Source organism: Podarcis bocagei, assembly GCF_964188305.1.
Source record: "Podarcis bocagei genome assembly, chromosome: 5".
NCBI classification, from domain to species: Eukaryota; Metazoa; Chordata; class Lepidosauria; order Squamata; family Lacertidae; genus Podarcis; species Podarcis bocagei.
This window is the reverse complement of record NC_138129.1, coordinates 19,922,737-19,947,849: the sequence shown is the minus strand read 5'-3', so window position 1 is coordinate 19,947,849 and position 25,113 is coordinate 19,922,737. Positions and strand designations below refer to the sequence as shown.

Below are 25,113 nucleotides of genomic sequence, written 5' to 3'. Positions count from 1 at the left end.
TAATAGATTTTGAGAAAGTTACTCTCTGTATCCCCTCATTTTGAAGAGGTTCTGCGAGGTAACGTGCCAACTTGGTTAAGTCCTGAGAATGTAATCACTTTGAAGTAAAGCAGTTTAAATCTTATCATAAGATGCCTCCCTTGTGATGCCCAATTATTTCTTAATACCCAGTAAGTATTTTGTTAGACCAAGCTATAAGGAAACAGCCAGATCTTCCTCCTCTTGCAGATGGTGAGCATGTTACTGACATGAGTGAACATTGCCAGTAATCTTTGCTTTCAAACATCAGTCAAAGAATTGAGAGAGAAAGAAATTGCCCTTTCAGAAAATGAATTCACATTCCAGGAAAGGTGCAACAACCTAAAGGTATATAATGGCAGGCTGCCATGTTGGTCCATTTGGAGTGGAGGGCGGAATCCAAAAAGTAACAGTAGGTTACTTTTATACCTTTAACAGGTCCAACAAAAATGTTACAAAGACATGGGCAAAAATTACAGTTGACCAACATTCTTCATCAGGTCGGATGAAAAGTAGAACACAACAACAGACAGAGAGAATGATGTTGCTGTGCACTGTGAAAATCTTCAGCCTGTAATAATTGAAGATGAAACTGTGTTAAACGGATTTAATTAGGTTAGGGCATATCTGGGGGGGGGGGGGGAGGAACAAAAGGTGAAAGTACATTAATAATCTCAGGTTCCACCAAAGGCTACAAAACTCTGCCTAATATATATAAATATATATATATATATATATATATAAAGTCAGCAGACAAATCTAGAGGCACATCTCAATATTTTTTAAAGTATTTATTTATTTTGCTAAAATAATATACTGTACATATCACTGTATGTCCAGACAGAGACATATACATATTCACTATCTGAACGGGTCAGCAATAAATTTATAAAATGAGTGGGGCTAAGTCTTAATGTCTATTGCTTCAATTGTGTGCAATATCTTTTGGTGACAGGTCAGTGTAAATTATGCCTCTTCTATGAACAAGTCTCCACCCACATCCATTATGTAAAGAATCTTGCTGCTGGTCCTACACTAGGGCAAGCATGGTTGATGTTGGAGTGTGTAAATTTTTCTGGGAATACCTTCATGCTCCTTAAGATTTTCAGTGTCTGCTATCTGCATAAAGGGACATTTTTGCATTTGGCCAGTTGTGTTTGCCTGTTGTTCAGGTTGTGTCTACTGTTTCAGTGCACACAGGCTTCTGCCTTTAAATACTGACACATATCATTTAGGATGTAATCCTGTTTCCAAATATTTGGAAGTAAGTTTCACTGAACTCCGTGGGCAATCTTTGAGCAAGCATGCAAAGCATCATGTTGCATGTAAAGGCTGCATTCTTATTCTTCTCTACAGCAGTTACAGCTTCCCCATCACTGTATAATGGAGAAGGGAAAGCTCCACCTGCTGTGTTCTTGTCTGTCTTGCAGCTACCAAAGGAACACAACAAAAAGCTGTTGGGTTAAACAAACAAACAAATCCAAGAACTCTAGAACAAACAGAATGGGGTGGGAGGCAGGAAATGTAACCTGGGCTAGGAAACCCATCCCATAATAAACTCCTGAAAGTATCCTCAATCACCTGAAAAGAGTTATTCATTATTTATTTTTAATATTTTAAATTCTTAACCACCTCAAGGTGTCTTGGCAGAAAGGTAGCATACAAACGCAACAGTTAAATGAACAAAGGAGCAGAGAATCAGGTGTGCAGTTACTTTACCCACAGAAAATATCTGAAATATTTCAAAAAATGTTCATTGTTGTTCTCACTAAAATAGGCAGTCTCTATAACATAACACCAAACAACCTAAGCAAACTTCCCTGGAAGTCCCTTCAAACTTGGCAGAGCTTATGCCTGAATAGCCACGCATCTAAAGATTGCATTGCAATTGGTCAACAGCCAGACATTTGTGCAATGATATAAAGGAGGGACGAGGGTGGTGTTGTGGGTTAAACCACAGAGCCTAGGACTTGCTGATCAGAAGGTCGGTGGTTCAAATCCCTGCGACAGGGCGAGCTCCCGTTGCTCGGTCCCTGCTCCTGCCAACCTAGCAGTTCGAAAGCACGTCAAAGTACAAGTAGATAAATAGGTACCACTCCGATGGGAAGGTAAACGGCGTTCCTGTGCGCTGCTCTGGTTCACCAGAAGTGGCTTAGTCATACTGGCCAAGACCCAGAAGCTGTACGCCGGCTCCCTCGGCCAATAAAGCGAGATGAGCGCCGCAACCCCAGAGTCGGCCACGACTGGACGTAATGGTCAAGGGTCCCTTTATAGAGAAGGCAGGCAGTGCATTCTGACTCTGCTCAACTGCAATGGTCTAATTTTGTCAAATGATCTTTCCATATGATGAGCTATTGGTTATTGCATGGGTTAGGTAATTACTGCTTGATGCGAAACAGGGAGTGCTGCCCTGCCCTGCCCTGCCACAGCATCCCTTACCCCCTTAGCTTGTGTGCTGGTGGTGCAATATCTGTGTGGACAGTTCCCTGCCAGGCACTGCCTTGGGTCAGCTCAGTTGGGTAATATATATAATATTTTTTTATTTATACCCCGCCCTCCCCAGCCAAGGCCGGGCTCAGAGCGGCTTACAAGCAATAATAAAAACAAGATAATAATAATATTATTATTATTATTATTATTATTATTATTAAAAACAAGATGAGTGATTACAACTTAAAAACAAAAATAAAATACAACATTAAAATAATGGAACATTAAAATATTAAAATGGAGCCTCATTGCAGGAGAAGGAAAAGAAAAAAGAAAAAGGGGGCGGAGGGAATCAAATTGGCTCCAATCCAAAGGCCAGGCGGAACAACTCTGTCTTACAGGCCCTGCGGAAAGAGATCAGATCCTGCAGGGCCCTGGTCTCATGAGACAGAGCGTTCCACCAAGTTGGGGCCAGTGCTGAAAAGGCCCTGGCTCTGGTTGAAGCCAACCTAACTTCCTTAGGGCCTGGGACCACTAGGGTGTTGTTATTTATGGACCTTGAGGCTCTCCGTGGGGCATACCAGGCGAGTAGAGCGTGAGACTCTTAATCTCAGGGTTGCGGGTTCGAGCCCAACATTGCACAAAAGATTCTTGCATTGCAGGGGGTTGGACTAGATGACCCTCGGTGTCCCTTCCGAATCTGCGAACCTGTGCTTCCTCCGCCCGAGGTGGCTGCTTCACCCTGGCCCCGACGGGAGCCGTCTTCCAACGGCATCTGCAAAGAGACAGGCTCCCCACCCCTGCGAGGGGGAAGAGGCAAAATCGAGGGCGATGCGGGGCGCCGCCGCCTCTCCCCCTTTGGGCGGGAGGAGCAGCACTTCCGCGCCGCCGCCGCTAGGGGGCGCCCCGAGCTCGCCCCGCGGCCCCAGGAAAAAGGGAGCCGCTTCGGATCCGGCCGACGGCGCTTGGCTGCGGCGGGATTCCCAAGCCGGGGCCGGAGAAGCCGTTACCCGCGGCCTCCGGGCCCAGTCGACTGCGGGCAGCGACGGCCGCCATGAGCGCCGCGGCGGCCTCGGAGCGGAGGGAAGCCTCGGCCTCGTCGACGACCTTATCCCCCTCAGCTGAGGCGGGAGGCGGCCACGGGGGAGTCCCAGCTGAGGGCGGAGGCGGCGGAAGAAGAGGAGCGCGAGGCGCGGCAGTTCGCCCTCTACCTGGCCCCTGAGGCGGGGCGAGAGGGGCGCGAGGAGGTGCGTGGGCGGTTAACGGCCGCGGCTGAGGGGTCACCCGCGGCGGGGGGAGGGGAGGGGAAGCGTTGCTTAGCTACGGTGGTGGGAAGGACAGGTGGGCGTGGCGGCGGGGGTGGGGTTCCCGCCAAAATATTTTTTGGGGGGTGTTGGGGTTGGATTCGTTTGTCTCTGGCGGATGTGGGGGGACTTTGAAAGCCACGCTGCGGGGTGTGTGTGTGACGCGTGTCTGTGGGGAGGGTGTATACGTTCACACACAGAGAGAGATAGATAGATGCCAGGTTTAGTATCCTATCATTTTGTGTGTGTGTGTGTACACGTGTACACACACACACACACACATTTAGATCCAAACACACACAATAGAATACTTCACTAACAGTAAGAGCCATTTGGGATGGACTCCCAGGAGAGGCGGTGAACTCTCCATCCTTGGAGGCTTTTATGCAGAGGCCTCTGTCAGGGAGGTTTTGGTTGCGATTCCTGCATTGCAGGGGGTTGGACTAGATGACCCTGGGGTCCCTTTCAGCTCTACCTTTCTGCCATTCTATAATTCTAAGCTAAGCCATAACAAAGGGAAGCGGGGTGGGCGTGGAGGTGGGGATCCATTCAGAGTTGAGGCACAAATTTGGGTCTTGTTTTCCTGGCAGCCATTGCAAATAGAGAAAATATACAAGGTAGCATTATTTCCCTTGTCCGGCAACGGTATTCTTTTTTGTGCCTGCCGAAAACATTCTTATTTAGACAAGCCTACGGAGATATTTAGAAAGTTTGTATGAGTTTTAGTTCGTTTTAATCTATTCTGGTATTAACTTTCTGTATGTTTTTAATTGGGGTTGTAATATTTTAGGTGATCATTTTTTGTAAGCTGCTTTGAGGTTTCTTCCACAACAATCAAGTAGTGTATAAGATGTCATTAAATAAATAAATAAATACACTCAACTCCCACTTGATGGGACAACTTTTCCTGATTTTTTAATAAGAATCTTTATATAAAGGAATGTAGTCAACAACATTTTATATAACTGTCTTAAACCCACTCACAAACCCTGTTCCAAAGGCAGCTTCTTATAGCAGCTGTCCAGAAAGGCAGTCTTAATTCTGTTAAAGCAATTCTGTGTGGAGCCAAACTAATTAACTTGAGCTAGTTGGCTTTCTGATGGTCTGTCTTAATACATGGATGCAACCTGGAAAATAATTGAGGAATGGTTAGTTAGCATTATCAAGCAAAGAAGTTCTGCTATACACAAACTTATTTGACACTGCTATTCTTAGAAGAGCAGATAAATAAACTGGGAACATGTGTGATTGGTGAAGGCAGCCTCTATCTTTTTGAAATCAAACCACTTTATTATTTAAGATTTCTGTCCCACCTCCTCTACCAAGCTGGGCTGCCTGGGTGGCTGAAAGTCAAAGAAAACCTCAATGCAGTAAAAACAAACAAACAAACTACTTAGTAAAACATAATCACATTTTCTTTTTTAAAAAAGCTATGATCACCATCAAAGCTAACAGTTAGCCACCTTCCCTTCAGTGTTTGTTGAATCATAGCAAAGCTCAAGAATTCCATAGGCACAGACACATCTGCTTGCAGATGTCAGTTAATGTTATAAAAATTAATTTTATATCCAAAGGTTACAGTGCTGTGCCTGTTTATCTAGAAATAATACAAGAAGCTGCCTTATGCAGAGTACAGTATAAGATGTATATAGATGCCAGGAATTGAAATTTGGACCTTCTGCATGCAAAATATGGTGCTATATGCACCCAAACTTGCTTCTGTGTCAGTGTGTGTATACGTAGTTGCACTATAAAAAAAGGTTTTATTTATTTATTTATTTATATAGAGTGTTTCTAACTTGCCAGAGTTACAAACTCTCCCAGAGTGGCTTATATCCAGTCATTTAAAACAGGACGACCCCTGTTCTTATTTAATAGTTTTAAAGACATGACATAAAAGGAAAAGGGACAGGGAGGAAAGATGAAAAAAGCAAACTCAGGTAAATTAAATAGCAGGTCTTATAACGACAAGTTGGAATAGAAACAGTTCAAGAGCAGGAGGTATCTGTCAGTGGAGTTGAGAAAATACCAAAGTTGTACTGTCACAGGTAATACACCCTGATTCCTTTCTGTGTTGGCGTTCCATCTGCTACAGTTAGATAACTAGGTGGGGACAGGTACCACAAAGAGCAGTGCCCAGGAGTTGGCAGTGCTACCCTTGGTTTATCTGTGATATGGGGCAAGAAGAGGTGAATCAACAGTAGCAATCTCTCCTTGGGGGGAGCAACTGCAGCAAATTGCAGTTGCAGATGGTGCTGCTCCTAGAGCACGTCTGCACAGTATATCTGAAGGGGTTCAAACTGCAATAGGCCAGTGGCCCAGAGATGACAGAAGTTGCAGTTCAGCAGTGTCTGGGGAGCTGTAGCTTAGCCACCCCAGATCTATTAAACCATACATAAGGAATAAGAATAAGAATAAAAAAGAATACAGCAAAAAAAATTAGAAGGGGAAAGAGAAATCCATTAGCTTTGAAGGTTGCAAAAGATTTGGTGTTCGTTGTTTGTTTATTGTGTGTTCATTTGTCTTTCATATTGCTGTAGAATAGATATGTTAATTTGTCTGCCGCCTAATAGTTATTTTTAATGCATATTTTAGCAGACTCACGTTAAATAACTACATACAGATGTCTGAAAATGTTTTGTGTGTTTAATGTACTTTGACGAATACAAACCTTCAGAGTCACTAGGAGAAAGATGAGTGAATGAGCTACAGGCTCAGCGTCCCTTTCCTGTTTTTGTGATTTGCAGCAGTATTGTTGAATGTGCCCAGACTGGCCCAGGGAGAGAATAGGACGAAGGCTGTGTTGGGGTCCATGCTCCCCCCCCCCCCCGCCTTCTCATTGTATCTTAAGGGTTCATTCCATGGTGGCTGCAGTGCTAAGAGTAATGTAAGTTGTACAGCTGAAGCTGTGTTGGTTTACTTGTGCCTTTTAGACCCTGCTTTTTTTACTCTGAAGTGACCAAGTGAATCCATATCATTCCAGTACCACAACTACTAACTACAGAGTGTACAGATCTATCTTGGTTTAAAAAAAAAAAAAGTCTCATGTGGTGCCACATATAGAGACGCTAAAGCCCTTTGTGCTACAGCTTTGGGTCTTACGTGACTGTAATGTGTCACTTGGCATAGAACTGTGCATAGTTACTAATTTTTGAATTGTGTACAATTTCCGTCCTGCCCCTGAAATGTTGTTTAATATACAGTCGTACCTTGGTTTTTGAACAGCTTAGTTCTCGAAAGTTTAGGCTCCCAAACGCCGCAAACCTGGAAGTGAGTGTTCGGTTTGTGAACTATTTTTGGAAGCCGAACGTCCGACAGGAGCTTCCTGCAGCCAATCAGAAGCAGTGCTTTGGTTTCCAAATGTTTTGGAAGTTGAACGGACTTCTGGAACATCACATGTCTAATACTGCTCAAGGCAACGTACAGAACGATGCCAAGGTTGCTAAAATATTAGGTGTGCAGAGTCTCCTTAATGATTTAATAGTGTTCCTTTTTTTAATCCAACTCTCAGACAGGAAGGATACACAAAATCCCTATGGTAAAAGTATTGAAACATGTAACTCGGCATGTTTCCATAGGAACCAGTCTCATTATATGATTGGCTCTCAAGATTCTCCAGGTGTGAAGCTCTAGGTTTCCTGCAATGGATTTGGTGTAGATTATACTCCTTGGTTTTTAATCTAAAAATACCAAGGCTCCAGCTTTTCAGTAAACTTTTTGCTAAAATGGAAGCTGAAACAAACATCACATATGAAATATACTCAGAGTCGCAAAGTGATTTCATGCTCTTTATTCAGCTCATAGTTGTGAGGAGGAATGAATGAATGTCCTCTCAAAGTATCTGCTTTATATACATTATTTACACAATGGGCTGCACATGATTGGTTAATTCTGGAATTCTACTGTAAGCCAATCAGGTTGTGGATTCACTTATATCTGGAGCATGATTGGGTGGTTCCTGCCAACCAATCATACTGCTGCATTGTTCTAGGACCAATCAGACTGCTGCAATTTGGATCCTATTGTTCTAGGACCAATCAGACTGCTGCAGTTTGGATCCTATTCAACTCAGTACATAACAACATACTCCTTGCTTTTTGACTTAGACATTGCTATGGGTAAACCGCTATGAACTTGCATTAGGAACATAAGAAGCTGCCTCATATTGAGTCTGACTGTTTGTTTGCCTAGCTTAATATTGTCTACACTGGCTGGCAGCAGCTCTCTAGGATTTTACGCTGGAGTCTTTTCCTGACTTACCTTGAGATGCCGGGATTGAAGCAGTGACCTGCTTGCAATGCAGGGGGCTCTACCACTGAGCTATGGACCTCAGTATTCATTTTGCTGTGGTTTAATCATGGTTTTGTTTCCTATACATACATTCTGGTGTTCTTTTTCATAGAATCTATAAGCACTAGAAGTAAATGACATATCATGTAGCTGAACCTCATGCTTGCAAAAGTATACTTGCTCTATTTTAATGTCAGGAAGTGGTGAAATAATGTATAGGATTCAGCAATGGCATGATAGTGCTGGTATTATTCTATTCTATTCTATTCTATTCTATTCTATTCTATTCTATTCTATTATTATAGCAAACAAGCTGCTGGCACAAGCTAAAACATTAACGCAACCTGCTGCTTCTGTTGTTTTCTGATTCTCTTCTGTTTGAGATGAGTTTTTGTTTATGGGACTAAATGAGCAATGCCAAAGACAGGTGAGAACCTAAGGCCACATACCCACAGTACTTGCACATTTTGAGTGCTTGCAAGATTCCCCCCCCCCTTTGCATCAATGACAGAATAATTTAAAATGGGTGTGGTCCCAGTTTGTGAGAGTAGTAAGTCTGTTCCTTGGTTTACAATTTTCTGTTTTTATTCTTCCTTGAAGTAAAATTCAGTGCTTTTCAAAAGCTTGCCACCAGTAAAAGGCAGCATAGTTTATGCAGTCAGCAAGGCTGGGGCAGTGTTTTTCAACCACAACTCTGGTGTGTTGTCTCTCATCAGTTACTCTCTTCTATTCTGTGTGTTCATACTTTTGTAACGAAGTAACTTCTACATGCATTTGACCATTTCCTCCTCCCTCCCAATTCATTTTCCTTTTGTGCCATGGCTTTCCAGATTGTAAGACTGGGGTCAGGTTCTGTGTTTTATTCTTTTTCTTTTTAGCGACCTGTATGGCCACTCTGGGAGCCTTTTCTGGCTGAGGAGTGGAATAAAAACTATTTAAGTAATAAAAATAGCATGATTACTAGCCAGCCGGAATTAAATAAATCTTTTCATTTGTGATAGATAGTGCATGTATTTATATTCATGCAATAACCGAGATCAAGAAGAATTTTGAAACACGTTTTATTTATATTCTTCTAGCTTTAAATCTTCAACACCTCACCAGCAACAGATAAGACTGAATAATGCTTGGAAAAGGAGATTCTAAGAATGTGTTTGGCTGTTTGCATGTTTCAAGCAGTTTTTAAATTAAAGTTTTCCATATTTGCACAATTGTGTTGCCATGCCTCTTTTTCTGCGCCTTTGGATGCGGCAGCTACTTTGTGCTGTGTCTCACTGCATCGTAGCCATTTTATGTTTGGTATCCAGAATACATTCTCAGAAATGTGCCCATATGCCTGAGAAGGTCAGCAACCATTAAATTACAGCAATGCACTCTATATGCACCTTTCCTTTAAGTTGGCTGGAAGCTGCAGCTGGTGCAGAATGCAGCAGCGAAGTTGTTCAAGGAGGAGTCCTTTCAACCACATGTAACACCACTGCTGAGAGAACAGCACTGACTTGTCAATAAGCTAGCGGGCCAAGCTTAAGGTCTTCCTCTTAGCAAATAAAGCCCCAAGCAAATTGGGATCACCAGGATTTATATACCTCCGTCTGGTCACGTGGATCTTTGAAATAAATGCTCTTAAGTAGTGCTACATGCTCTTAAGTCCACACAAAAATGGCTTTTAGTGTTGTGTCGCCTGCTGTTTGAAATTTGCTCCCAGTGAATTGTAGTCAGCTGCCTACAGTATTGGCGTTTAGGTAAAGGTAAAGGGACCCCTGACCATTAGGTCCAGTCGTGACCGACTCTGGGGTTGCAGCGCTCATCTCGCTGTATTGGCCGAGGGAGCCGGCGTACAGCTTCCGGGTCATGTGGCCAGCATGACTAAGCCACTTCTGGCGAACCAGAGCAGTGCACGGAAACGCTGTTTACCTTCCCACCAGAGTGGTACCTATTTATCTACTTGCACTTTGACGTGCTTTCGAACTGCTAGGTTGGCAGGAGCAGGGACCGAGCAACCGGAGCTCACCCCATTCGCAGGGATTCGAACCACCAACCTTCTGATGGGCAAGTCCTAGGCTCTGTGATTTAACCCACAGGGCGTTTAGGTGCCTACTTAAAACATATTTGTTTGCCCATGCTTTCCCTAAGAGGTGATCCAGTTAAATTGAGTTATTCTTCTGATTTATTGAGTTCTTGATGTAAACTTATTAATCATTTTATATTTTTCACTGCCCATATTGGTTTCTTTTAATGTTTGGTGAGATAGAAATAATTCTATATGGAAATAATCAAAATATTTATTTGAATACTTGCACAGAGACATTATAGGAAATACCTTCTTCGAAGAATTCCCTATGAATATTTTTTGTTTCGTTGTTTTAAGATAAAGCTATTGGTTTACTAGATGGTTAAGGTGTTCTGATAGGTGTTGCCTTACACATTTAAAGACAAGCCTGCAATACCACATTGGTGGCAATGTTTCAGAACTGATTTTTCCCCCTATCAAATCCCTTTAGTCTTATAGTTTTTCATCCCCATACTATAACTATTGTGTTTTTATCCCAAGGGGTAATATCTCTGTGGCAAAACCGCTATATGAAATTATAAAGAGGGTTTTGATCTTGAACAGTGGGCAACCCTAATTCACTTATTCTGTATTAAATCCTTGCACTGGTGGAACAGGTTGGTTGGATACCACCCTTAGTCCGTACTGGGGCAGGAAGTTTGCGAAACTGGTCCCAGCTTGTTTAGGGCCTGATATGTCAGCAGCAAATCTTTGAACTTGGCTTGGAAGCTAATAGGCAGTCAGTGTGGATCTTAATATGATTTTGGAACGGTAACCTCAGTTAGCATGAGCCATGGTTAAGACAAGGTATCTATGCTGGCATGAGGGCAGTTTGTGACAAAGCTACCAGCCTTGGTCAACTATGGGTTAAGACTCAGGCCATATTATTTATGGGTTAAGTTGAGAAATGCTATGAAAAAGTAATTAAATTAATGGTTTTCCTTTATTTTCATTACGTTTTGATTTACTTACCAACCCTGAGTGGAGTGGGCTATAAATCTGAGGTTGTATCCCAGGTTGTCTACACCAGTCCTAAGATGATCCAGAGGTGGGTAGAGAAAACTAGTTTTCACCAGGATTCTCTCTTTATGCAGTGGTACCTCTGGATATGAACGGCATCCGTTCCGGAGCCCCGTTCGCATCCTGAAGCAAACACAACCCGTGTCTGCGCATGCGCGGGTCGCGATTCACTGCTTCTGTGCATGCGTGTGATGTCATGTTGACCATCTGCGCATGCGCGAGCAGCGAAACCTGGAAGTAACGCGTTCCGTTACTTCCGGGTCGCCGCGGAGCGCAACCCAAAAGCGCTCAGGCTGAAGCAACTTCAACCCCTGAGGTATGACTGTATTCACTTCAAGACCCTAAGTAACCTGTTCAATTTTTAAAGTGGTCAAACTTTTACGAGTGTGAATGATTGGCTGCTGAGACTGTTAACTCTGAAATTGTCTTCCAAACAGCAAATTTAGAGAAAATGTCACCATTCTATAAGTATACACAGAAGTTCTAAACTTCCATCAGCACAAAAGAGAGAAGGTAGATGTTGCGAGTGGCCAAACCACCTCTCACTTCTTTTCCTTTCCCAAGAGTTTCTGTTGCTTTTGCTAATTATACAATAGAAATACTTCCTTGGAAATCCCACTCTGAAAGAAGTGAACATCCAAGTTTAAAAGCTCAACTAAGATTTGTATTTGTCTAAAATGGCTCTCAAGAGTGATCGCTGTAAAATGGAGAAATAATTTGAGTTCTTTAACAGTTAGCATCATCAACTTAAATGTGATTTCCATTTTTAAAAATTGATCTTTGCTCGGACAGTAGACCTATGTCTCAGCAATGTACCAACTATAATGTGTGCAGACTGTCCAAGCAGGAAATACTCAAAATTTGAAGGTATCGTATGCTTGAGAATTGCCATGGGCAGTCTTGAAACTTCAGAGGCGATCCGTTTTGAAAATGTAGCCTGTTTCTTGAAAAACTTTGATTTTGTGCCTGTGTGCTTGTGCATGACACTTAATTGCAAAATGGCAAATGATTATTTTATTTGATTACCAGCGTTTATTTTTAATAACTGAGTGGCATCGCTGAACTTTATTGAAATGCAGACCGTGCTAATGTCTATTCTTGGAAGGCGATCGCCTCGCTCTTTCATAGATGCAACTTCCTTAAGATTGTTTGTTTGTTTCCAGGTGAAAGAAATAGAGGAGTCTATAGAAGAGATGTTAATAAGACTGGATGAGTTCTGTGGCATGACTGATCTGGTATGTACTTAGCTCCACCTCTGTAGACCTTGAACACTGTAACTGTTGTCTCTGTTTGGCTCCTGTGGAGGCCATCTTGTGAGTGTTTCAGAAGCCATGCAGGCAGCTCAGGCAAGGCAGCAGGCAGCTGTGGTGACGGGAGGGAGGGAACACGCTCTCTCTCTCTCTCTCTCTCTCTCTCTCTCTCTCTCTCTCTCTCTCTCTTCCCGAGGCAGCCATCTTGATTACAACCTTCCCTGAAATGGTTTTTTATTACAGCGATGGTTTAGCCACAAGGTGGCACTCTGGCGCACTAATATTTAAGGGCCTAGACTAGTGCTCTCCGCTTGTAAATTTAATGTGCTCCTTACAACACACACACGCACATCGAGGAACCTAGATCATCCCCATGCCTCTCTGGCTTTTGTTGTTTAAGCACTCTGACACACACACACACACCCCGTTCTGTATGTTCCCTCTTCTAGATTTCCAGAGAGGTTAAAGTCTGGTGGCATTCAGTACAACAGGTACCCAAAGGTCATTTTGGGAAAAAGTTGCTTGTTAGCACTGCTGCCCTTATTATTTGGTGGGGTCGCAAAGCGCATTTCTCAGGAGGTTCCATGCTGACCTGTCACGATGATTGGCGTCCCCCCAGTTGATGGTTTAAGACTTGGGGTGGGGTGGCTGAATAATAGCTTTGATAATAATGCAGTCATCTGGTTGCCACAAGGTGCAAACTCATTTGAGACAACAAAATAGTGATAAGCTGCAATTGATAAGAATGCTATTAGCATCTTTCCTCACCACTGCTGTATGTGCAGTGCGGTTGGAAATGCTTAGGAGAAGTGGAATTGCTGTATGTTGTCACAGCAGCCCAACTTGGCCCCTTTTTAGTAGGAATTAGTTAGGAAAGTGCAAATGAAGAAATGTCTCAAACCCACCCAAAGCAGAAATGCTGCAGCAGATCTTCCCAAGAAAGACATCAAATATTTTTGTAACATAATTAGTACAGTGGTACCTCCGGTTACAAACACTTTGGGTTACAGACTCCACTAACCTGGAAGTAGTACCTTGGGTTAAGAACTTTACCTCAGGATGAGAACAGAAATCGCGTGGCGACCTGGCAGCAGCGGGAGGCCTCATTAGCTAAAGTGGTACCTCAGGTTAAGAACGGACTTCCAGAATGAATTAAGTACGTAACCAGAGGTACCACTGTATGCTGAAACAGTAAGTTAGCTTTCTGTTTAACTATTGATACAGGGGTACCTCGGGTTACACACGCTTCAGGTTACATACGCTTCAGGTTACAGACTCCGCTAACCCAGAAATAGTGCTTCAGGTTAAGAAGTTTGCTTCAGGATGAGAACAGAAATCACGCGGCCGTGGGAGGCCCCATTAACTAAAGTGGTGCTTCAGGTTAGGAACAGTTTCAGGTTAAGAACGGACCTCCGGAACGAATTAAGCACTTAACCCGAGGTACCACTGTATCTGGCTTCTGCCACCTCTAAATTCCCCGTGACAGCTGCAGCTCACAAAATCCTTATTTCCCACTTACCTGGAAGTAAGCCTCACTGAATTGAATGGAAGATACTTTTGAGTAATCATAGATAGGGTTGTGATACTAGTCTAAATGTTTACATAAGTTGGAAAACAGTTGTGTGATTTGAAGAATCAAAACAACTCTCCATAGGTGAGTAAGTTAAAATCCTACATCTTTTTAAATCTGATTTTTGGTTTCCAGTGCAGTTTTGCCATTGTTTTCAACACTATCACATGCAGACAGCATTTTTACACTGCCATCATTTCAAAATTTTGCTTAACAGTAACAAGCAAAAACAGTAGAAGGCAACACTAACTATTGCAGCAGGAGAAAATTACAGTGGAGGTTAAAAGCCTGGGAATCTAAACAACATCTGCATTCTTGCCAGGCAAACCTCCATAGGGAGAGGTCTCTGCAAGCAACTTGTCACAACTAAAAGGGCCCTCTCCCATTTGCTTCAAATGGTGGCGGCAGCACCCAGAGGAAGGCCTTTGGGGAAGATTTTAGTGTACAGGCTGGTTGATGTAGGTGAAAGCATTATCCAGGTCCCAAGCCATGTAGGGCTGCCTTTAAAGGTATGTACCAGTGCTTGGAATTGCGCAAACCACTATTTTTGGGACTTTAAAGTTATGTTGCTCATAACAGCTGGAACAGCGGCAATGTTGCTTACTTCCCTGTTACTGATTTAATATTTCAATGAATGCTGAAAATTGATTCAACTCTGCAAGTGGCCAAAGGTTTATTCTGATCAATCTTATTATAGTGCTTTAGGTTTCAAGCTTGGAACTGTTCAAACAAAATGGTTAAAGTTTGTGGCTCTGTAATATTTTTACAAGTTTCAGGGCCACTGAAGGAATAGCCACTTCTTTTTTTATTTTTCCTATAGGGAAAGTTTAATTGAAACTTTTGCCTATACTGAGTTTTGAGGTACACTTCATTTTATTGGCATTTCAGCTATTTAAAACTTTCAAAAATCACTTAAGTTGGTTCAATAAACTGAGTGCTCCCTCGATACCCCCCCCATCCCTTTCTTCAATGGGGGTGTTTGCTTGCTTCATCTTTGCTCTACCCATGAAAACATTTTTAGAGAATCTGAAGTATGAATAATTAGGCTGTATACAAATTATTGACCTGATCTGGCAGCATCAAAGCATTATGCTTAGTCTGCTGAATTTGTGCTTGGCAGTGCTAAATACCTGTAGTGGCAGCTTCCTTTCAGCAGTGTATGAAATAGTATCCAATAAAATTTCATGTCATCTTTCAGATTCATTCCAATTTTTGCACATAAAAACAAACCAAGGAATTGTTTGTTGTCATGAAGAAATGGATGCATCGTTTTAATTAGTGATTCAATAAAACATTCTACATTAATTTGTTTCACTGCTTTCAGTATCCTGCTTCTCTGGGTGTGTTTAGTTGTTACAGTTATTGGGCTCAATGGTTCTTTATATATTTGCATAAATTTGTTGGTTCCTATGATTTATGAGAATCCTAACTTCAAACAATCTTTGGGCAAAGATGTGGCTGAACTGAGAGTGCTGGTTCTATAAATGTATAAAATGAGATCCATCACATTAGACATGTATGACATCAGATTTTCTTTACACGGCCATACATTTTTATCAAATTCATGTATTTGTAGATGTGAGAGCCTTGATCAGCAGGGTTTGTGAAACAGAACTAATCAGCAAAGTCTCATGTTTTGAGGGTTTTAAAAAACAGCCTACTGATGTAATGATTTCTAGCCCAGGGACGCTAGATTTCCTGAACATAGTAAACCTGGTGAGACTTATTTTGTTTAAACTACAAAGCAGAAGGGTTTAGAGGTAGAATGGCACACTGGGCTGTTTTATTTTTTTAAAAAAATAATATTTATTAAAGTTTCAAAAGGTACACAAAACAAAACAAAAAAGCAAAAAAAAACACAAAAGAAAAAATTCCACCTTTAACATCTCTTTTCAATAACTTCTTTTCACGACTTCCCCTCACCTCCCCTTCTTGTATTCCAAATCCAATTATTTGTCCAACAAGTTTTTATCCCTAGTGTCTTAATCTTAATTTGTTAATGTATTTCTTTATAATAGATTTTATCCCTTAATTCATTATTATATTTAAGTTCAGTTTATAAAACAACTTTTAAATTATATACCTTAATCATATGTAAAAAAGGAAAACTTTTTCTAAGGTTGACCCTATTTCCCTTCCACGAATTCCCCATTCTTATAATGATAAACAACATAAAATTTAATACAGCGTAAAAAAAGATCAGGCCCCCTTTGGACTCCCAAACCCCACCCTTCTCTCCCCAGTTTCGATCCCAAACCATAGTCCATTAGTCCATCTATTTAGCCTGGTGACCTTATGCCCGAGGCTCTGAAATCTCTCTCAGTCCCTTTCAGCCGGCTTCTTTGAAAGTCCCTTATGATTGACACCCAAACTTGAAGAGGCACTCTCTCAATAATGTCCATAATCCTTCCAGCCAGGCCTACTTGTTTGAAGGTGGAGCTCAAATTCTGTTTCTTAAATCCATGTGTCCCAAAGACTCCAGCTTCCACCTTGGTCGAGCTTGAAGTCATCTTGACAGGCCTCCGGCTCTCGTTTACCTTCTGTAACATTTCGGCCACCCCTCCTTTCTGCTCCTCCTGTTCAGCAAGTATATTTTCCTCCTCTTCAGTCTTTGGTTTCTTTTCCTGTCCAGCTGCCTGTGTTTTGAACATCAAGTCCTTTTCCAGCTCAGAGGGTATGTTTACTGTTGACTTCGGTTTTGTAGGACTTGTAGACAAAACATGGCCTTGCTCGTACATCTTTCGCAGCTTTCCCATGAGAAAGACGACCTCATCCAAATCTGCCAGAATTTTCCGACCTATTTCCATTCTTGTAGTGTCCGTGAATCCCCTCTAGAGGGATTCTGGTTACTTAGTATTCCTTTCTCTTCCGATCCAAAAGTCAAATTTATTTGTATCAATCTTTCTTTATTTTCAATACTTTGTAACAATATAACCGGCTAAACCAAAGCTTCCAGTTTTTTCCGACTTTGACAGCTAATTTGACAGCTGTCAAAGTCTTCTGTAAACCCTCAGCAGGCTCTTTTCACGGGCTACTCCCGGTCTCAAGAAGAGTGGCACTTAATCTAAACAAATAAACTATTGTCCTCCAGCACAGTAACTTAGATTTTTAAATCCGTGGAATTAATAACTTTTATCCAATCAGGGGAAAAAAACCAGCTCTTCACGCAACCTTAGTTGGCAAGTCCTTGCTTTAAACTGTTTACAATGGGGGGGAGACGGACTTCCTCTTTGCACCTCCCCTGCTCGTGCCAAATCCACAAAGAAATAGTTTTAGTCCAATTTCCAAATTACTCACGGGTTGTTGTTCTTGATTTTGAGTCCAAATTTTAAAAGGAAGAAGTCAGCGCTCTCCGACAAATGGCATGCGGCTTCGCTCGGCAGGGGAAGCAGAATACTCACAGCACCACGCCGCTCCCCGTCACCCGTTCCGTAGCCTTTAAAAAGGCTCCTCCGCGGATCGGGAGGGTGCTAACGGTGCCCGCCGAGTCACCATGCCCACGGGCATCCGCGCCCGTGGTTTTTAAGGGTCCCCGCGTCGCCGGCGCGGCAAGACCCGGCCCCTGTCGAGCAGATTCCCTCCGGAGCTCGGAGGGAATCCGCCATTAGCCGATCGCGCTAACCCGGAAGTCGGCACACTGGGCTGTTTTATACCTAAGTCCATCTTGGCATCCATCAGTCATGTTTTGGGATCTCTACATCTTCGCTTTCTTTTTTTCTTTTTCTTTTTTTTTTTTTTTTTGTTCACTCCTGATGGTTCGGCATAGGGTTCACCAACTGGGAGTTGTAGACCAAAACGTCAGGAGGCCGCTGGATCTGTGAAGGCTGGTTTAGTGTTACATGTGAGCCGTTCCTGTGTTTTTGAAGGTGACTTGTTTCCACCAACCATAATTAAGACTACAGTGGTTATGAACTTACTAATCTGTTCCGGAGGTCCATTCTTAAGCCGAAACCCTTCTTAACATGAGAAGCGCTTTTGCTAATGGGGCCTCCCGCTGCTGCTGCGTCTCTGGTGCGCAACTTCCGCTTGCATTCCGGGCCAAAGTTTGCAACTAGGGACATCTACCTCTGGGTTAGCGGAGCTCATTACCTGAAGCATTTGTAAGGAGGACGGTACGTAACCCAAGGTTCCACTGTACTACGGTTTGCCTGAGTGTGAATATCACAGCAAACTGGTTGGTCTAAAACAGAAGTGAAAATGTCCAGAGTAATTGTTGCAGCCATGCTGGCTGGGAAGGGCCGTGTGTGCAAGCTTGAGGCTCACTGCGGGAAATGTGTAGACACAAAAGAGGAAAGGGAAAATAGAACCGTCATTCTGTCTCAACACAGGCAGACACACACACCAGCACACACAAAGACTTTACTGCCTTCTCTCATCCTGTGTCAGATCAGTGGGACAAAAATAATGTGGGCAAGAAGAAACAAAAATATCAAGGGATGTTTTTTCTAAAAGTATTTTGAAGTCAAAGATTGCCTCCTCTTTATAAAAAAAATCAAAGACATTCTCCCTCATGTAGCAGTGGCAACTTCTTCATACTGGTTGTTTCCCTGATAAACACAGAACCCTCTGCTCTCTCTTCTCACCCACTCACCCAATACCAATTGGGATAGTTAGGAGGACCTACCTTGCTCAGTATAATAATAATAATAATAATAATAATAATAATAATAATAATAATAATAATAATAATATATTTATACCCCGCCCTCCCCAGCCAAGACTGGGCTCAGGGCGGCTAACAACCGATAATAAAAACAAGTTGATTAAAATACAATTTAAAAGATTAAGATACAACATTAAAACAATTAGGGAGGAATCTCATCATAGGAGGAAAAAGGAAAAAGAAAAAGGGGGAGGGAATCAAACTGATTCTGAGCCAAAGGCCAGGTGGAACAAGTCTGTCTTACAGGCCCTGCGGAAAGAGATCAGATCCCGCAGGGCCCTGGTCTCAAGAGACAGAGCATTCCACCAGGCCGGAGCCAGTGTTGAGAAGGCCCTGGCTCTGGTTGAGGCTAATCTAACTTCCTTAGGGCTCGGGACCTCTAGGGTGTTGCTATATATGGACCTTAAGGTCCTCCGTGGGGCATACCAGGAGAGGCGGTCCCGTAGGTACGAGGGTCCTAGGCCGTGAAGAGCTTTAAAAGTCAAAACCAGCACCTTAAATCTGACCCTGTACTCCACCAGGAGCCAATGCAGGTGGAAAAGCACTGGGTGAATATACTCCCATGGCAGAGACCCTGTGAGGAGCCTCGCTGCAGCATTCTGCATCCGCTGGAGTTTCTGGGACAGCTTCAAGGGCAGCCCCGTGTAGAGCGAATTGCAGTAGTCAAGCCTGGAGGTGACCATCGCATGTTTGTTTTGGCTACTCCCGGGGAAAAGGGATTATGTTATTTTTCAAGAACCTGCCATGGGGGAAGGGAGGAGAGGAGAGAAGAAAAGATCCCATCAGAGTTCACAACACACTCTTTTATCTAAGAGAGGAGGATAGAATGGAATTTCTTTTTTAGCAAAGGGGGTGCAAGGGTGAGGCGTAAATAAGGGCTTGCTGCATATTTCTATGTTGGTTTCTTTGTTGGTATGGTTCTTAATTCAACCTGCTAATCTCTGGCAAAAAGATGTTCTGTTTCTTGAGGAACAGATTTCTGCATTGCAGGGGGCTGAAGCAGATGATCCTCGTGGTCCCTTCCAACAGTATAGTTCTATCATTCTTTGATTCTTATATATTTCTGCATCTGGAGGAAGATGCCTGTTTTGACCTTATAGGGCTTACCTTTAGTGTTCTTCTGTAGATTAATATCTCCTTGTTTTGTCTACATTTCAAACTGCATTTCTTTTCAATGTACTTACATTGGCTTTGCAAAAGGCCTTTTGAGGTTGCTTCTTTCAACACTAACAAGCAACCTTCGCTTGCTTATCTTTGGTAAATTAAGGGTCAGTTTCTAACCTCTGCTCCGTTTCCTTGTCCTTGAACCAAAGATTTTTAAATATTTCCAGGGAGTTACCCATGCTTGTTTGCTGCTGCAAAAACAACAGAGTTCTGAAGCACCTCAAGTACTAACATTCTTATTATAGCATAAGATTTCATGGATTAGAGATGTCAGGAGTCAGCAAAGTTTTTCAGCAGGGGGCCAGTCCGCTGTCCCTCAGACCTTGTGGGGGGCTGGACTACAGTGGTACCTCGGGTTACATATGCTTAAGGTTACATACACTTCAGGTTGCACACTCCGCTAACCCAGAAATAGTGCTTCAGGTTAAGAACTTTGCTTCAGGATAAGAACAGAAATCGGGCTCTGGCGGTGCGGCGGCAGCAGGAGGCCCCATTAGCTAAAGTGGTGCTTCAGGTTAAGAACAGTTTCAGGTTAAGAACGGATCTCTGGAACGAATTAAGTACTTAACCAGAGGTACCCCGTATATATATTTTTTTGGCGGGGGGAATGAACTAATTCCTATGCCCCACAAATAACCCAGAAATGCATTTTAAATAAAAGGGCACAGTCTACTCATGTAAAAACACGCTGATTCCTGGACTGTCTGTGGGCCGGATTTAGAAGGTGATTGGGCCGGATCCGGCCCCTGGGCCTTAGTTTGCCTATCCATGGTTTATGCATTATAACTTTGTTTAGTCCGTGAAGTGCTCTGTTGCTTTTGTAAATGTTTGGACAACAAAGACCTGGTTCAAAGGGATGTCAAATGGTGATGATACCACCTTTGTCTGCTTCATCTTTTGTTGGTGTAAAGCAGGGTGGGAAATGGGAGGCCTTCCAGATATTTCATAACTACAACGCCCACTGTCCCTGACCATTGGCCATGCTACGTGGAACAGATGGAAGCTGGAGTCTGACAACATCTGGAGCGCTTCAGGTTCCGCAGTGCTATAGTAAAGAATATGTTATCTTAACATTATTCAGAGTCTTCACTGGATAGCTTTGAAGGCAACTAATTGTCAGTTAGAGAATGCCCAAGGTTCACTTGATACACATGGCATTCATTCTCCTACAAGGGTGAACAGAAAGCCAAATAGCTATATTGTTGTGTGAAAACATGTGTTTTTTTGTTGCAAATGCGTGTGCCCAGATTCAAAAGCAAAGGTAGGGAACCAGTGGTCCTCTCGACGTTGTTGTACTCTCATCAAGTAACAGGAGATGTAGTGCAGCAACATCTGGAGAATATTTTCATGGTTCTCAATTCATAACGGAGCACTTGATACTGTAGCATCATTGAGGATATGTAGATGTGGACTGAATGGGAGGCCATCAGGAGATTTATACGCATAAGCTAACTTTCTTAAGGAAGCACACAGTACTGATATAATAAATAAAACACAGTAATAGTACTTCAGTTTCTAAATAGTGAGTGAAATATGTCTGGTATTTATTGTTAGTGCTTTCTGATGCAGATTTCTTTCCCTTTTTTTCTATACAGATTAGAAGCAATACATCCCAACTCTTGGACGAGGCAATTCCACTAATTAAAGCCAAGGTGATAGAAATGAACAGCATCTATACCAAAGTGGATAAGCTAGAGGTTTGTTATCACATCAAGTAATTGTCCCAAAGAATATGCATGTGAAAGTTCTTTTCTCCGTTTGTGTTGAAGATTTAAAAGTGAGCCTAGAAATCTGGTGCTGATGCCTAGAAACATGAAAACATTATTCAGCTCTCTGCAGGACTGATACGATGAAGCTTTTAATTCTTGTTGCATGTTTTTTGAATGCTGTGAAGAGGTCAGTGAAGCATCAAACTAAAGCCTAGAACATGCAGAGTTGCAGTAATATAATGCTTTTGTCAGCCTCCCCCCCCAAAAAACCCCCCAAACAAACCAGGTAATAAAAACTCAGGTAAATACAATCTGCAGTCTTTGAAATCTTCATAGCTATTGGCTACAAGAACTCTGGGTTCAGTAGATTGAAATGAGACCTCTTAGGCCATTGATTCATCCATGGAACATTTATAAATATTCTAACTACTCAGAACTGTTAGAATTTACATACAGGGCCTAAGGGCACTTTGAGGAGTGTACAGTTAATTTGTGCTACCTGATGCCTTCTCTGCTGAACCAATCCTGAAGTCAACTGATAGACTGAAAATGTGAATGTTCTATGTATGTGATACAGTGGTACCTCGAGTTACATACGCTTCAGGTTACATACGCTTCAGGTTACAGACTCCGCTAACCCAGAAATAGTACCTTGGGTTAAGAACTTTGCTTCAGGATGAGAACAGTAATCGTGCTCCGGCGGCGCGGCAGCAGCAGGAGGCCCCATTAGCTAAACTTGTGCTTCAGGTTAAGAACGGTTTCAGGTTAAGAACGGACCTCCGGAACGAATTAAGTACTTAACCCGAGTTACTACTGTAGTTGCATGGGAATGGTTTTGTTGAGAGATGGGAATGTGTGCATGTATGTATTATGAGGATTGCGTGTGTGAATCTAAATGAATACACACAAACATTCATACGTCTACTTTTACTCTATTAGGTAGCAAATCTGCCTGCTTCTCTCTTCCACAGTGCATGTGTGTTGTGAATGCCGGATGTTTATGTGAGGGAAGGTTGTATGACTTAACAGAATTATGTTCTCTTTTTAACAAGCCACACTCTTGTAATGGCTGTGAGGAAGTCTGCTACTGCAGCAAAACATGGCAATATACATATGACATTGTTTAATATCACTTTAAGTGACTCAGAAGTCTTTGTATTATCAGGACTGTAAATTCTTAAATTTCAAACCCAACCTCTTGTGTGCACTGATGGAAATTCTTCCTAGCACAATTGAGCTTGGAAAGTTAGCATTATTTATGTGTATGATAGTTGAAGGAACCTATTTGCATTTCTTATTATAGTTTATTAAAGCATTTGAAAGTGCCCATGCAAAAGTCCACATCTGTAAGCAATCCACTCATAGGTGGCAAGTGTAGTCAGATCTTCAGTCCTTTGATCTGCACATTTATCTTTCTAGTGCAGCAATATCAGTCTTTTGGCCATAGTAAGGGCACAGGGAATTCATTGATGAATTCATTAATTGCTCATCCCGGACACTGAGGTCCTCCTCCAAGGGTCTTCTTCTGGTTCCCTCACTATGAGAAGCGAAGTTACTTGGAGCCAGACAGAGTGCCTTCTCAGTAGTGGCACCCTCACTGTGAAACGCCCTCCCATCAGATGTCAAGGAGAATCAGGAGGTTTTTAATGCTTGATGTTTTTATTATGCTTTTAGATATGCTGTAAGATATTTTTATTTTTATTGATGTCCAGTTGTCAAATTCCATATAGTAGGTATGTAGTTCAAAAGAATATTATCCTCTGAACATTTTAGCTTTTTTCATACACTCCTGTTTACATAATTCACTACTTTCTCCCCAAACCTAGTAAGTATAGGACATTGTAAAAACATGTATTTTAAAGAAGCATTATCCTTATTACATCTCCAAGAAAATGCTGTTTTTGACAATCCTTTTCTGTACAGATGTTGTTGTTGTTGTTTAGTCGTTTAGTCGTGTCCGACTCTTCGTGACCCCATGGACCAGAGCACGCCAGGCACTCCTATCTTCCACTGCCTCCCACAGTTTGGTCAGACTTATGTTTGTAGCTTCGAGAACACTGTCCAACCATCTCGTCCTCTGTCGTCCCCTTCTCCTTGTGCCCTCCATTTTTCCCAGCATCAGGGTCTTTTCCAGGGAGTCTTCTCTTCTCATGAGGTGGCCAAAGTATTAGAGCCTCAGCTTCAGGATCTGTCCTTCCAGTGAGCACTCAGGGCTGATTTCCTTCAGAATGGAGAGGTTTGATCTTCCTGCAGTCCATGGGACTCTCAAGAGTCTCCTCCAGCACCATAATTCAAAAGCATCAATTCTTCGGCAATCAGCCTTCTTTATGGTCCAGCTCTCACTTCCATATATCACTACTGGGAAAACCATGGCTTTAACTATACAGACCTTTGTTGGTAAGGTAATATCTCTGCTTTTAATGATCCTGTCTAGGTTTGCCATCGCCTTTCTCCCAAGGAGCAGGCGTCTTTTAATTTCGTGACTGCTGTCACCATCTGCAGTGATCATGGAGCCCAAGAAAGTAAAATCTCTCACTGCCTCCATTTCTTCCCCTTCTATTTGCCAGGAGGTGATGGGACCAGTGGCCATGATCTTCGTTTTTTTGATGTTGAGCTTCAGACCATATTTTGCGCTCTCTTCTTTCACCCTCATTAAGAGGTTCTTTGATTCCTCCTCACTTTCTGCCATCAAGGTTGTGTCATCTGCATATCTGAGGTTGTTGATATTTCTTCCGGCGATCTTAATTCAGGCTTGGGATTCATCCAGCCCTGTCTTTCGCATGATAAATTCTGCATATAATTTAAATAAGCAGGGGGACAATATACAGCCTTGCCGTACTCCTTTCCCAGTTTTGAACCAATCAGTTGTTCCATATCCAGTTCTAACTGTAGCTTCTTGTCCCACATAGAGATTTCTCAGGAGACAGATGAGGTGATCAGGCACTCCCATTTCTTTAAGAACTTGCCATAGTTTGCTGTGGTTGACACAGTCAAAGGCTTTTGCATAGTCAATGAAGCAGAAGTAGATGTCTTTCTGGAACTCTCTAGCTTTCTCCATAATCTAGCGCATGTTTGCAATTTGGTCTCTGGTTCCTCTGCCTCTTCTAAATCCAGCTTGCACTTCTGGGAGTTCTCGGTCCACATACTGCTTGAGCCTTCCTTGTAGAATTTTAAGCATAACCTTGCTAGCGTGTGAAATGAGTGAAATTGTGCGGTAGTTGGAGCATTCTTTGGCACTGCCCTTCTTTGGGATTGGGATGTAGACTGATCTTCTCCAATCCTCTGGCCACTGCTGAGCTTTCCAAATTTGCTGGCATATTGAGTGTAGCACCTTGACAGCATCATCTTTTAAAATTTTAAATAGTTCAGCTGGAATACCATCACTTCCACTGGCCTTGTTATTTGCAGTGCTTTCTAAGGCCCATTTGACTTCACTCTCCATGATGTCCGGCTCAAGGTCAGCAACCACACTACCTGGGGTATACGAGACATCCATTTCTTTCTGGTATAGTTCCTCTGTGTATTCTTGCCACCTCTTCTTGATGTCTTCTGCTTCTGTTAGGTCCTTTCCACTTTTGTCTTTTATTATGGAAATCTTTGTACAAAATGTTCCTTTCATATCTCCAATTTTCTTGAACAGATCTC

At 42.5% G+C, this 25,113-nt stretch overlaps 1 protein-coding gene across 1 annotated transcript in view; it reads left to right on the top strand.

The window, feature by feature from the left end:
* The first annotated feature begins 3,701 nt into the window (after positions 1–3,701).
* Positions 3,702–25,113, top strand: part of BCAS4 (breast carcinoma amplified sequence 4) — a 45,439-nt gene continuing 24,027 nt past the window's right edge. The window contains exons 1-4 of the mRNA XM_081196743.1: positions 3,702–3,789; positions 6,500–6,639; positions 12,276–12,347; positions 21,355–21,456. Coding sequence (XP_081052869.1) covers positions 6,565–6,639; positions 12,276–12,347; positions 21,355–21,456 — 249 coding nt within the window. The 5' untranslated portion in view covers positions 3,702–3,789; positions 6,500–6,564. The remainder of the gene's footprint in view (positions 3,790–6,499; positions 6,640–12,275; positions 12,348–21,354; positions 21,457–25,113) is intronic.